This window comes from Globicephala melas, chromosome 8 (genome assembly GCF_963455315.2).
Source record: "Globicephala melas chromosome 8, mGloMel1.2, whole genome shotgun sequence".
In the NCBI taxonomy this organism is placed as follows: domain Eukaryota; kingdom Metazoa; phylum Chordata; class Mammalia; order Artiodactyla; family Delphinidae; genus Globicephala; species Globicephala melas.
Genome location: NC_083321.1, coordinates 23,347,391 through 23,358,719, shown reverse-complemented (window position 1 = coordinate 23,358,719; position 11,329 = coordinate 23,347,391). Strand labels below are relative to the sequence as shown.

At 50.6% G+C, this 11,329-nt stretch overlaps 1 protein-coding gene across 9 annotated transcripts in view; it reads left to right on the top strand.

Annotated features, from left to right (window-relative positions):
- The first annotated feature begins 222 nt into the window (after positions 1–222).
- Positions 223–11,329, top strand: part of CD44 (CD44 molecule (IN blood group)) — an 85,943-nt gene continuing 74,836 nt past the window's right edge. For all 9 annotated transcript variants that reach the window (XM_030864728.3, XM_070046242.1, XM_030864723.3 and 6 more), the window contains exon 1: positions 223–446. In XM_030864728.3, coding sequence (XP_030720588.1) covers positions 380–446 — 67 coding nt within the window. In that variant the 5' untranslated portion in view covers positions 223–379. The remainder of the gene's footprint in view (positions 447–11,329) is intronic.

Sequence of the window (11,329 nt, the reverse complement as noted above, 5' to 3'; positions counted from 1 at the left end):
GGTGCGCCCCGGGTGCACGGGGACACCGCGGCCCTCCGGGCGCCCGCCCAGGCACCCCTCCGCTTTACCGGCTCCGAGGAGAACGGGGCGGGGGCGGAGGGAGCAGCGCCAAGGAGAGCTGGTATGTCTTTAAACTTCTGCCGGCTGCTTAGTCACAGCCCCCTCGCTTGGGTGTGTCCTTCCTCGCTCCCTCCCTCTTAGGTCACTCTCTCAGCCCTCGAATAAAAACTGCACCCAACTTCCGAGGCGCCCTCATTGCCAGCCGGACCCCAGCCTCCGACAGGTTCGGGCGCCCTGCTCGCCCCGTGCTCCGCTGCCCCCCGCCCAGCGCCCGGCCCCTCCGGCCCCACTCGCTTGCTTTCTCGGCCGTTCCGACGCCATGGACACGTTCTGGTGGCGCGCAGCTTGGGGACTCTGCCTCGTGCAACTGAGTTTGGCGCAGATCGGTGAGTGCCCGCGGGGGCGGCGGGAGGGAGTGGCCCGAGTGGCCGGGACCCAGCCGGCAGCCGCGCGGGCTGAGTTGGCCCTGGGGGGCCGGAGTCAAATGGGCGGCGAGCGGCTGGGATTTGGTGGAGAGCGGGGCGAGGATTTGCGCTAAGCTCTTGGAGAGCCTGTCGGTGGGAAGCACCGTTTTGTTGAAAGGAAAAGAGAAAGAGCGAAGAAAAGTTTGCTGGGCAGGCTGCCGGCGCGCAGTCGTGGGTGAGGTCTTTGCAGCCGGAGGAGCACAGGGCAGAAAGTAACTGTATTCCTGGGTGCGCGCAGCCCGTGTGTGGACTAACAGGCTCCTGTGTCCAAGGGCGCCTGAAGCCTGGCTGGGCAGTGGCCGGGCAGCGAAGAACTGGGCAGGGCAGGGACAGGGACTGGGGCAGAGGAGGGGCTGGGGCAGGGACAGGGCTGTTAGCGAGGTGACCGTAGAGGTGGGCACAGTTGCCATGCGTGAAAGCTGGTGGCAGTGAGCTTTCCAGAAAGGGGTCCTGGCTTCCTGCGGCTCCCCCACTGCGCCTGGGTTCCAAAGCTCTTACAGTTGGCTCCGGTCACTAACGATCTTAATGCTTGTGGGAACTTGAACTAGCTCTGTGGCGAGGTTCTGGGTCACCACGAGGTGCCAGCCTGGGGCAAGGAGTGTGAGTAGGAGAGGCAATGACTGGGCCAGCTGCTCCATCCTTGCAGCCTCCTGCTTCTGCCAGTGAGTTAGGGGAAATCCAGACAGTAATGTGACTCCTATATTCCGCCTGTCAGCCTCAGAGCAGGAGGGGCCCCCTGGGCTCCAGGGGGGTCATCAGGGATCCTGGAGTCGGGCTGCCAATATCCCATCCCAGCAGGGTCTGTGCCGTTCGGTGGCTGTGGATGGAGTGGCTGTGTGTGAGAGGTTCTGGTGAGGCTGAACTCCAAGCATTCCTTTGTCTATATATCTACAGATAATCACATGGCTGATTTGCTTATCACCGGCAAAATTAACTTTTCTTTTAAGAAGTACCAGCTGGGTCATTAAGACAGCTCAACCTATGGGTAATTCCATTCAACAAGTATTTATTAAGCCCGGCTCTGGGGGTACCAAGAAAGTAAAAGACACAGTCCTACCTGGGTGCTTTAGACTGAAGATAAGTGGGGATCTAGGATTTAGATTCCTGAAACAGAAAAAGTAATAATTAATAATAATAATTAGTAGTAAGAGGAATGGCAGCAGTAGCCACCATTTATTGTACAATTAGGCTGCGCCAGGCACTGTGCTAATTTCTTTACATGCGTTCTCTCACTTTACCCTCACAAGGGCCCAGTGAGACGTGTTGTGTTGTTAGTCCTGTTTTATAGGAGGGAAACAAACTGAAGCTCAGAGAGGTTAAGCGACTTGCTGGTGTTCACACAGCCAAGAGGATTGGTGCTCGTGTGAACCAGGCCCCTTAGCCTGTTGCTTAGTCAGAATCCAGCAGGCTGTATGTATGGCATGGACAAACTCGGAAAGGAGTTTTTGGAAGGAAGGGTCGGGTCGTGGTGGACCAGAGGCCTTAGAGGAGGCTTCCAAAGGGAACTGGAGCTCCGAGGAGTCCTTTAAAGGCAGAGAAGCGGGAAAGATTTCAGGGAGAGCCGTGAGCTTGGCCTCAGGGAAGACAGACCATGCTGGCGTCTCCATGGCCTCTAGGGAAGTTTATTTGTATGTTACTTCCCGTGACATCTTCTGCTTTGATTCTGAGGATTCTGACTCCCCACTCCTTCCACCCTTAGCCCTGATTCTTCTAAAGGGTCCCATCCCCCAATATTTGACACTGTCCTGACCCTTGAAGTTCTCCCCGAGACCAGTGGGCTCATTCCCGCCCTGCGTTTCCGTGGTCCCTTTGGGCAGCGTCACTTGGAGGAAGCACAGAAAAGTGCCAGTAGCCGTAACTGCCTGGACCCGGGCTTTCGTGTGCTTGTAAAGCTGTTTGGAAGGAACTGAGACTTGGAAAGGAGATGTGACCTAACAGCGGGCTCGGGCTGGGCAGGAAGAGAGAGGAAGGACTGGGTAGAGGGCAGTGCGATGAGCCCTCCATACCGCTCCGCCTCCTTTTCTCTGTGAGTGAGAGGTCGCTGCTAGGGAATTGTGCCCCTGGTGTTTAGAAAGAGGGGTGCGTCTGAGACCTCTGGGGCTTGTGGGTGGCCGGCACCCTTCTGATCCCTCTGAGCATTAAAGACCCCTCTTTCTGGGAGTTAGAGCTTTGGCTGTGTTTTCCCAGGTGAAGAAGAAAGGAAGCAAACCTCCAGCGCTGCTGAGGTCAGTTAGTATCAATGAATTCAGTTGTGCCCCCAAAACACAATGGACATCTTACTTCCTGCGAAGGCACAGTGCTAAGTAGGTGTGTTTGAGGCTAGCAGCCAGTAGGCAAAGTTTCCATTCTTTTTCCAAATTGCCCCACGCAGGAAAGGATGCTTGGCAGCGTGAAATTCTTAGTTTATGACAGATCTCCTTCCATTCATTCAAGAAATATTTTCTGACTCACTGTCGTCGACCCCAGAGATGGTGACTCCAAAGATCATTTAGAAAAACCCTTTCTTTTTCCCAAGGAGAAAACAGATCCCAAAAGGGCGAGAAAAGTGATTTCCGCTCTCTCAGGCCAAGTGTTAGTGCAGGATGCTTTCCAAACCTCAGGTCTCTGAAACACCTTGATCCTCAAGGACTGTAACAGCTCCACCTCTATCCCTGCAGGGGGTGGGGAGAGTGTGGTCTACTGACGTAGCAACATTTGTTTCATGCCTGAAATACTGTCTTAAATGCTCATTACAATTTTGCATTTTCCTCCACAATATACCCAGTTTAATATAAGAATAATGATATATTTCTTATAATCAAGCAAAGTTGCTGCTTGGGGAAGAGTCTCTATACTGTCTGGGGTCTCCTGGAGTGTTGCTGGATGCCTCCCAGTTAGGAGCACCCCAGCTTTAAAAGCCTGACGCTCTGCTCCTCTGTGAAGTAGGGCCCTAAGTCCCCAGGAAATGCCATTTACTGAGCACTGACTCTGGGCTAGGCATTCAGCCAGGGGCTTTGAATAGGTTATCCTGTATAAGCCTCATGACAGCTCCATGTACATTTAGCGCTCTCTTCATTCCATTTTCTAGATAAAGAAACTGAGGCTCAGGGAGTGGACGTGACTTCCTCAAGGACACACAGCTAGTGAGGGATGGAGTTTTCTAACATCCCCCATGGTAGGCTCCCATGCCTGTGTTCCTTTGACATTACCTTGCCTCTGGAGGACTTTGGAAATTGTGTGAGGCCAGTGAAGGCCTGGTATGAGTGGCTTTCCTCTCCCGCTGGCAGGCCGAGGACTCTTAGCTGCCCTGCTCTGCCCTGTCTCTCCCCAGCCCTGGCCACAGCTGTCAAGAGATGCCAACCTAGTTATTTGTTTCTAGAATAATTCAATTCCCTTATCAGAGTCCAGCTGCCCTTCTAGACATGCTCTCACTTGCAGGCTTGGAAAAAAGGGAGAGGCTGTTCCTTGTCTAAGAGACAAGTCAGGGCAAGGCCTTTTGCCTGGAAATTAAGAAAGGGGCCCTGCAGAGGCCCTGACCCCGCAAGCATTCTGGGTACAATGACCCAGGAAGCCCCCTCATCCCATGCTCAATGGAAACCCTCAGCATTTAGCAGGTCATACGTGCCCAGTGAGGGAGAGTCTCGAGGACCCCGGTCATGGGCTGACACGGTTCTCTAGAAAACTCAGGGGTCTTGAATGGAAAATCATTGTGGGGCTCTAGGTGAAACGTGGTCACTCAAGTGAAATTTCAGTTTGGCCTTGGGTGTCAGACGGTTCCAGGCGGGGGTTCCCTGATGGAGAGGAGGTGGTGGGAGCGAAGCCGGCCTCCCCAGCCATCCATCCTGGCTGGGATGGGGGCTGAGATACCGGCTGCCGTCGTGTTTCCCCTGCACCTCCTTTTTAGCTGACTCTACCCAGAGCCTGAAAGGGAAGTGGGTCTTGTGAAAGAATGAACTGAAGCAGGTGGCACACGCCACCACACAAAGTGCAGTTCTCAAAGGGGATCTTTTCTGCCTCAGAGAGAAATTCTGGGGGTTTGCACAGCCAGCAGCTGACTCAAGTTCCTTTGTGTCCCCTCTTGCATGGGAAGCACACAAGTGTTCTTTAGAATCACCAGGGGAGGCTGATGCCTCCGACCTTAAATTGGAACCCCACTTCTCACTCCCTTAGCAAGCTGATATTTTTCTTCAAAAGGGCCCTCCCCCAAAGCTGGCCAGCAAGGGTTTGGGAAGTTTGTGGCTGCGGAGTCTGGCTTGGCATGGACGCAGCTGTTGGGCACTCCAGATTTTCCAGGAGTGTCAGGATTTCAAATATGCAAATACTCTACCAATTGCAACCTAGTGTATATTTTGACTAAATATTTATACATTTTTCTACAAATAAGTACATGGCTTTGTGTGATTAGCAGTCAGAAACTTGCATGGATTTTTGCATAAATGAAAATCACATTTCTACAACTCGTGAATCAGTCTAGCGTCTGATTAAATTGATATTTGGTTCAGAAAATGTGTACTTTTGGAGAGGAACATCTGTATTCCTCTGCTCTCCATTTTTTGATCACCCCAATATGTGAAGTACCAAGAAAAGCTACATATAGGGTTTTTGCTTGCTAGGTGTGGACACACACAAGGCGTGGGTGTGCCCGTAGGTATATATGCATCTGAACACATGTGTCTACACATAATGTGGGTATTGCTGGTCAATCCTTAAGCATTTATAATGTGTCCTCTGTGGGTCCCATGCTGTGTGGGGTACTACAGGGGCATTTAGTGTGTGAGATGTGGGGCTTCTATCCAAGAACCTTATGGTCCTACACACGTAAGACAGCGCCATCAGGTGACAGCCTGGCCATTTTAGGTTGTAAAGCCAACAGCCTTGCCAAGCTGAAGCACAGCTGGGAGGGCTGGGGAATCAGTGATGGGTGGGGGCAGTGTGGACAAGAGAGGATTTGAATATCTGAAGAAGAGGGAGTGAGACAGGGGTGTGTATATTTCTGTTACCCTGCTATGAATTTACCTCCTCTCGAGTAAGTTCATTAACTGGACAATATATCCAACGAACGTTCGCGCACTCACTGCCTATTTGGTGCACCCAGCGGATAGGTCCTGAGAGCTCATGGTCAGAAGGACACACTCCTCACTCCTGAGTAGTTCATGGTCTAGTGTAGGGTTTCCTGGATAACGGCTGACTGTGCATCTCTGTGCTTCCACACACTAGATTCTGGTAGTGCAAACCTCCCCCTCACCAACCCCGTGTGACAACCAATATTGCCTCCAGACATGGCCAAATGGGGGGGGTTGGTTAAAGTCGCCCCCCTGTTGAGAATCCCTGGTGTCACTGGATGGTGGCCAGCTTCACCTCTGACAAGGAGGTATCTGGTTCCCATAGGTCTCCAGTTAATTCGCCTAAAAGCTGCACAGGCAAATCAAGATAAATAAGTGTATTTGGGGCCAACGGGCACTAATGACTTTCATGCTTCTCATTGGAGGAAAACCCCAAACCAGACAGATCTTCTCTTATATCTCTTCTGCAGTGCTGTGCGGCCCCCTGACATCAGGGATCGAACCACATTCATTTCTGTGGTCCCGGATCCCAGTCCTGGCCCGTAATTGTTACCAGTAACTGTTGAACTGAAATGAATGTCTAGAATATAGAAATTACTACATCCACGCTATATATGAAAGCATGCCTGACGGCCTACCTAAGATACAGATGCATCTGTCTGTATATGACAGCAGTGGTGATGGCCGCCTTCTCCAGGACAGGGCTGAGACGGGCGTTTGGCCGGCCAGCTGCCCACCGCAGGGCTCGTGTTTGGTCTGCCCAAGGAGGGAGATCGCCCGTCTGTTTGTGGCTTTGGTGGCTGCTTGCTGTGTCTGGGGACGTCCGTCTAAGGACTGGGTGACTCACTTCTTGGGCCAAGAAGAGAGTGAGAGCCAGGCAGGATGATGACACCAATCCCCAAATTGAAGCCTCGAAATAAAACACTCCCGTGCAATGGCCCGCTTGGAGCTCTAATTATTTTGGAGATGCTGCTCTGAGGTTGGACTCTTTGCGTGAGAGGCCCACACCCTCCCGTCCAACGCCACACCTGCTTCTGGAAGGTGGTGGCAGCTGGGAGAGCAGCAGAAGTACTTCCCAGAGGTCCTTGCCTTCCGTGTGGGTCTCCTGCAGCAGCTACAGGTCTCCCGGGAAGCCTGACATCTGCTGCGGAGGCAAACCGTGCCTCCTTTCCACGGAGCTTGCCACGTGGGAAGTCGCCCACAACCAGGGCAGGTCCTGCCTTCCCATGGGTCATCCACCCTGTGAAACGTAGGGGCAGGGAGTCAAAGACAGGACGAGGGGCTGGGTGTCATGGGGGCACAGAACCTGATGAAGCCAGATCTCCCTGAGTTTGGGGTGCACCACCTGCCTGGGTGTGTCCTGAGGCCAGTGTCCCTCCTAAGAACAAGTGTACACAGACAGGCCCCAGGTGGGTGGGGAAGGGCTGAGTCACCAAGGAGGTGATTTGCAAAACTCAGGCCCGAAAAATCTTTCTCGAGTCTTCAGCTTTTGAGAGTAAACATTAATTGCAAAACTCCAGGGAAAGAGAGAATTCGCGTAGACCAGTCATTTTGAGCCTTTGCTCTGGTGTCATGGCGAGTCTCCTTGAGCTGTGCCTGAAAGTTCATCTTCCTAACCCTCGACCTTTCTGGAGAGTTAGAGCTCTTGTGCCTTTTGTGGTTGTTTCTTTGCAGCTAGTTGTATGTATTTGAGATACCGTCACCGCTACTACTAATAATAGCAAACACAGAGTACTGACCACATGCCGACACCATCCTAATTTTTCCTCTATAGTAACTTGTTTAATCCATGCACTAACCTTAGGAAGAAGTGTTATTATTATCCCTCTTGTACCAATGAGAAAACTGAGGCATAGAGAATTTAAGTAACTTGCTCAAGGCCACAGAGCTGGTAAGCGATGGAGCAATGATTCAAACCCAGGTTGTCTAGCTGGGGTTCATGTTCTTGGTCACTGCATTGCTGTGCCTCCCTTCGTATATCAAGATGTCAGGGTGCCCCAGAAACCCGAACGGTGATACCTGCTAGTACGCTGGTTGTCTTCATAAATCCCGTTAAGGAATCCGAGGTGGGCAGGATCCTAATGTCCACAGAGCTGGTTTTGCTCTCCCTTTATACACGTGATGTCAGAGGAGGGGGCTGGAATTGCAAACATGAAGGAGAAAGAAGTAATGGAAATGTCTTCGCATTCATGCTCTGAGCAGCTCATTCATTCCAATTCCTGGATACAAGTTCTGTTTTCTTCTATATGGGGTGGAGGCGGGGGGAGTTGGGGAGAGGCTCGGATTCAAAGGGATGGGATGGTGAATTGAGTTGTTTGTTCATGATCACTTCGGTACTTGTCACCTGATGGACGATGAGGTTGCTGATGTGTTGCTTCATCATCTAGGACCTTGGCTCATGACAGGATAAAGTTGGGAAAGGAGCCAATCAAACAGCAGCAAAAATGTTTGCCCTCAGCTTACGGGTCCGTGATGCCAGGACCTTCTCTCTGCCAGCTAGAACTGGTGACAGAAAGGGGTCCTCTGAGAGCGAAGGCTGTCAGGAATCAGTCTATGCTCACCGTGGACACCAGGAATCGAGCAAAAGCTAGAAGTGTGCTGCCACCCTTCTTCCCAGCTCCAGTGCAAACCAGCGGTCTGGCTTCTGTTTGGCCCAGCAGGTGACCTTTGCGGGGGGGGGGGGGCACGGTGGGGGGGTAGCGTTGCCTCTGGGTGCCCTGTCTGAGAAACAATCCATCCCGGAAGGAAGGAGGCAAAGCCCCCTGGAAATGTCTGACTCAGTCTGCAGGAAGGGACCTGCGCCTTTGGCCTGGGGGCAGAAACTCATCACAGATCCCCATCTGTTCCAAGTTCAGTACATCTTTTTGCACTTGAGCGGGTCTGTAGTGCCTTCCAGAAGAAACCACATACCAGTAGTGGATCTAGGCAGCATCTTTTTCTACATCCTCTCTCAAAGAGAACCCACCAAGATATTAGAGTGAGGATGGTAAGACCTCTTCACAAGTGTTCACCATTATGGAAATTGAGATGCTAGGGAGAAATTAACAATTCCATGCAGCTCGGACCTGGTCTCCTGCCTCTGACCTAGAAGGTCATTTCTGCCCAGGCCCCCGGCTCCAGAAGTATTAAATGGCGTAAATACTATACACCAGTCACAAATATTGCCATTGTTGAATGTGTCCAGTCCACGAAGCAGATTCCAGCAGAGCCGAGTACCATCTTACAGTCTGCAGGAGACCAGTTGACGTCACTGAGTCAGCCCCGCAGCCACCAGTGAGTTTCAGGGCCACACTTCCCTGCAAGGGGTGGACAAGGGTTCAGGTACCCACCAGCGTGTTGGTCACATAGACGCAAATCAGAGTTTGGAGAGAGAAGTAATACTGCTGTAGAAATCTCCTGCCCAGAAGTTCGTCTTTGCAGTGGATCCTCTGCGATGGCACTAGTTATCTTCCCAAGGTCAACCTTAGAGGTCAGGTACATCCCTCTAGACTTCCCAAAGTGACTTGTACCTTCTCCTGTTGTCTACTAACTGTTTCTCCCTGATAATTCATAAAAACCCCGCAAGCATATTTCCATCTAAAAAGAAGTTCAAGGGATGCCTCTGAGCTGTATTATGATGCTCTGTTCTCTTTCACAGGTGATCCTAGAAGCTTCTTAGGGGAAAGCTTATGCATTATGTGCATTTATGTATATTTTGTACAATTTTGTATTGATGTGGTCCCCAGCTGTCAGTTCCTCAATTACAGTAGACGTTCAATAAATATTGGATGGCTGACTGAATGAGTGAAGTTTCTAGATTTGGCTAGCAAAGCCATCTTTACCATTTCCCTTCTGTGATTTTTTATAGGTTCCGGCTAATTTTTTTTCATCCTTTTTTATCTTTCTGATCTATAGAAATCTTTTTATTATTTTTTTCCTAGTGGCTCATGTACTCACATCTTGAAATCACTTTTCTCCGCATGCTCTCTAATTTGAGTGTATCCTTCTTCGAGTTTGACATGTCAGGCAAGGCAGAGGAAGTTTAGAGCTCACTGGGTTTTGTCCAGTAAACCAGGGATCTTGATTTTTTTTTTTTTTTTTTGCGGTACGCGGGCCTCTCACTGTTGTGGCCTCTCCCGTTGCGGAGCACAGGCTCCGGACGCACAGGCTCAGTGGCCATGGCTCACGGGCCCAGCCGCTCCACGGCATGTGGGATCTTCCCGGACCGGGGCACGAACCCGTGTCCCCTGCATCGGCAGGCGGACTCTCAACCACTGCGCCACCAGGGAAGCCCGAGGGATCTTGATTTCTTAGAAGTCTGTCTGCCTCTCAGCCCCAGCACTGCCCTCCAAATCCAGCCTCATGTAGAAAGAACCCCAAGCTTCAAAATCATGTTCTCAAGAACACTCAGAGAAAAGCATTTGGCTTTTCCGTCACTAAGTTAAAAGGGAAAAATGGGAGGAGTTCTTTCTTTCAATGGTTTAAAGACCTTCCATACCAAACCAGCCATTTCGTATGGTGGTATGGGAGTTAGGAGGTTGGCTTTGGAGGAGGGCCATGTGGAAGGAAGAAGGGCTGTAAAACAGGTTGATTCTCCTCCCCGCCCCTTAAGAGCAGCGTGAGCTCCAGCACTGCACACATTAAGTATCTATAACAATGTTTAGCTCGTAGTGTTTAGAGCTAAGTGTCTAGTACACCGAAGGTGCCTCAAGGATAGAAATGACTATGATATTTTAGTTCCTCTCTGTTACTGATTCACTGTGTGATGCCAAACCAATCATTTTGCTTCGTATTTGCCTCCAGTTTTCCATGTGTGAGATGAGACAGCAGGATTCTAGTTGATCTGTGCAGTCCTTTCCAGGCCTTGTGTTCTATAAACCCACCGTTCTGTGGGCCCACAAACACTTAAGCCTCATAAGACTTAATGGAAAGAATAACACAACTATAATGCAGTCCCCCGCAGTGCCCCCAGCACACAAAAGCGATGCCTGGTTTGTATTAAATGTCAGAAGTGAATTATTAATCCACACCAGAAACAACAAGCATACGGACCCAGTTACACTCTAAACTCCAATGGGCAAGAAGGACTCCTAGGCCAAGGTGCTTTGCTCAGAGGACCTCCCCGAATCCTCCCGACCACCTGCGGGTGAGCAGATGAAGTTTAAGCCAGAGAAGTTAGCAACAGGCGTCAGTCACACAGCTAAAACTGCAGGAAGTTAGCCCTGGGATTAGCCACAGGATCTGGATGCAATATTCTTTGAAAAAACATTGCTTCAAGAGGTCAGAGCAGTAAACCCCTGAAGAAGAGAAAAGACTGTGTCCCTCACTCTCAAAGCTCCATGAACACATTGGATTTCTCAGCTTCCCTCAAGGGAACCCTGCAACATGTTGGTGCAAAATGAACCCTAATATTCAGCCAAAGCAGTGCTTAGAGGGCAAGCTCTAGTATCCTAGGGAAAGTAACTAGGACAGCCATGGGAATCTGAAAAAAAAAAAAAGGCAAACAAAAGCCAACAAACATCTAGATACCAAGGCACAGGGCAAGGCAGACCTTTGAGATGGTGAGTTGCTTCTTCTACAGAGAAACTTCCAGACTCCTACTAAGGTATTTCTTTCTTTTTCATGAGACCAGAGAAACTCTTCCTGCTCAGTGGGGAAAAAAAAAGAAAAGAAAGAAAAGAAAAAGGAAGTTATAAAGACTGTGTTACTTAGGAGTTTGTGAGAGTGGTGGGTCTGAGACTAAATGCCCTGTGGGGGTCTGACCTTCTGTCAGTCACTGAAAAT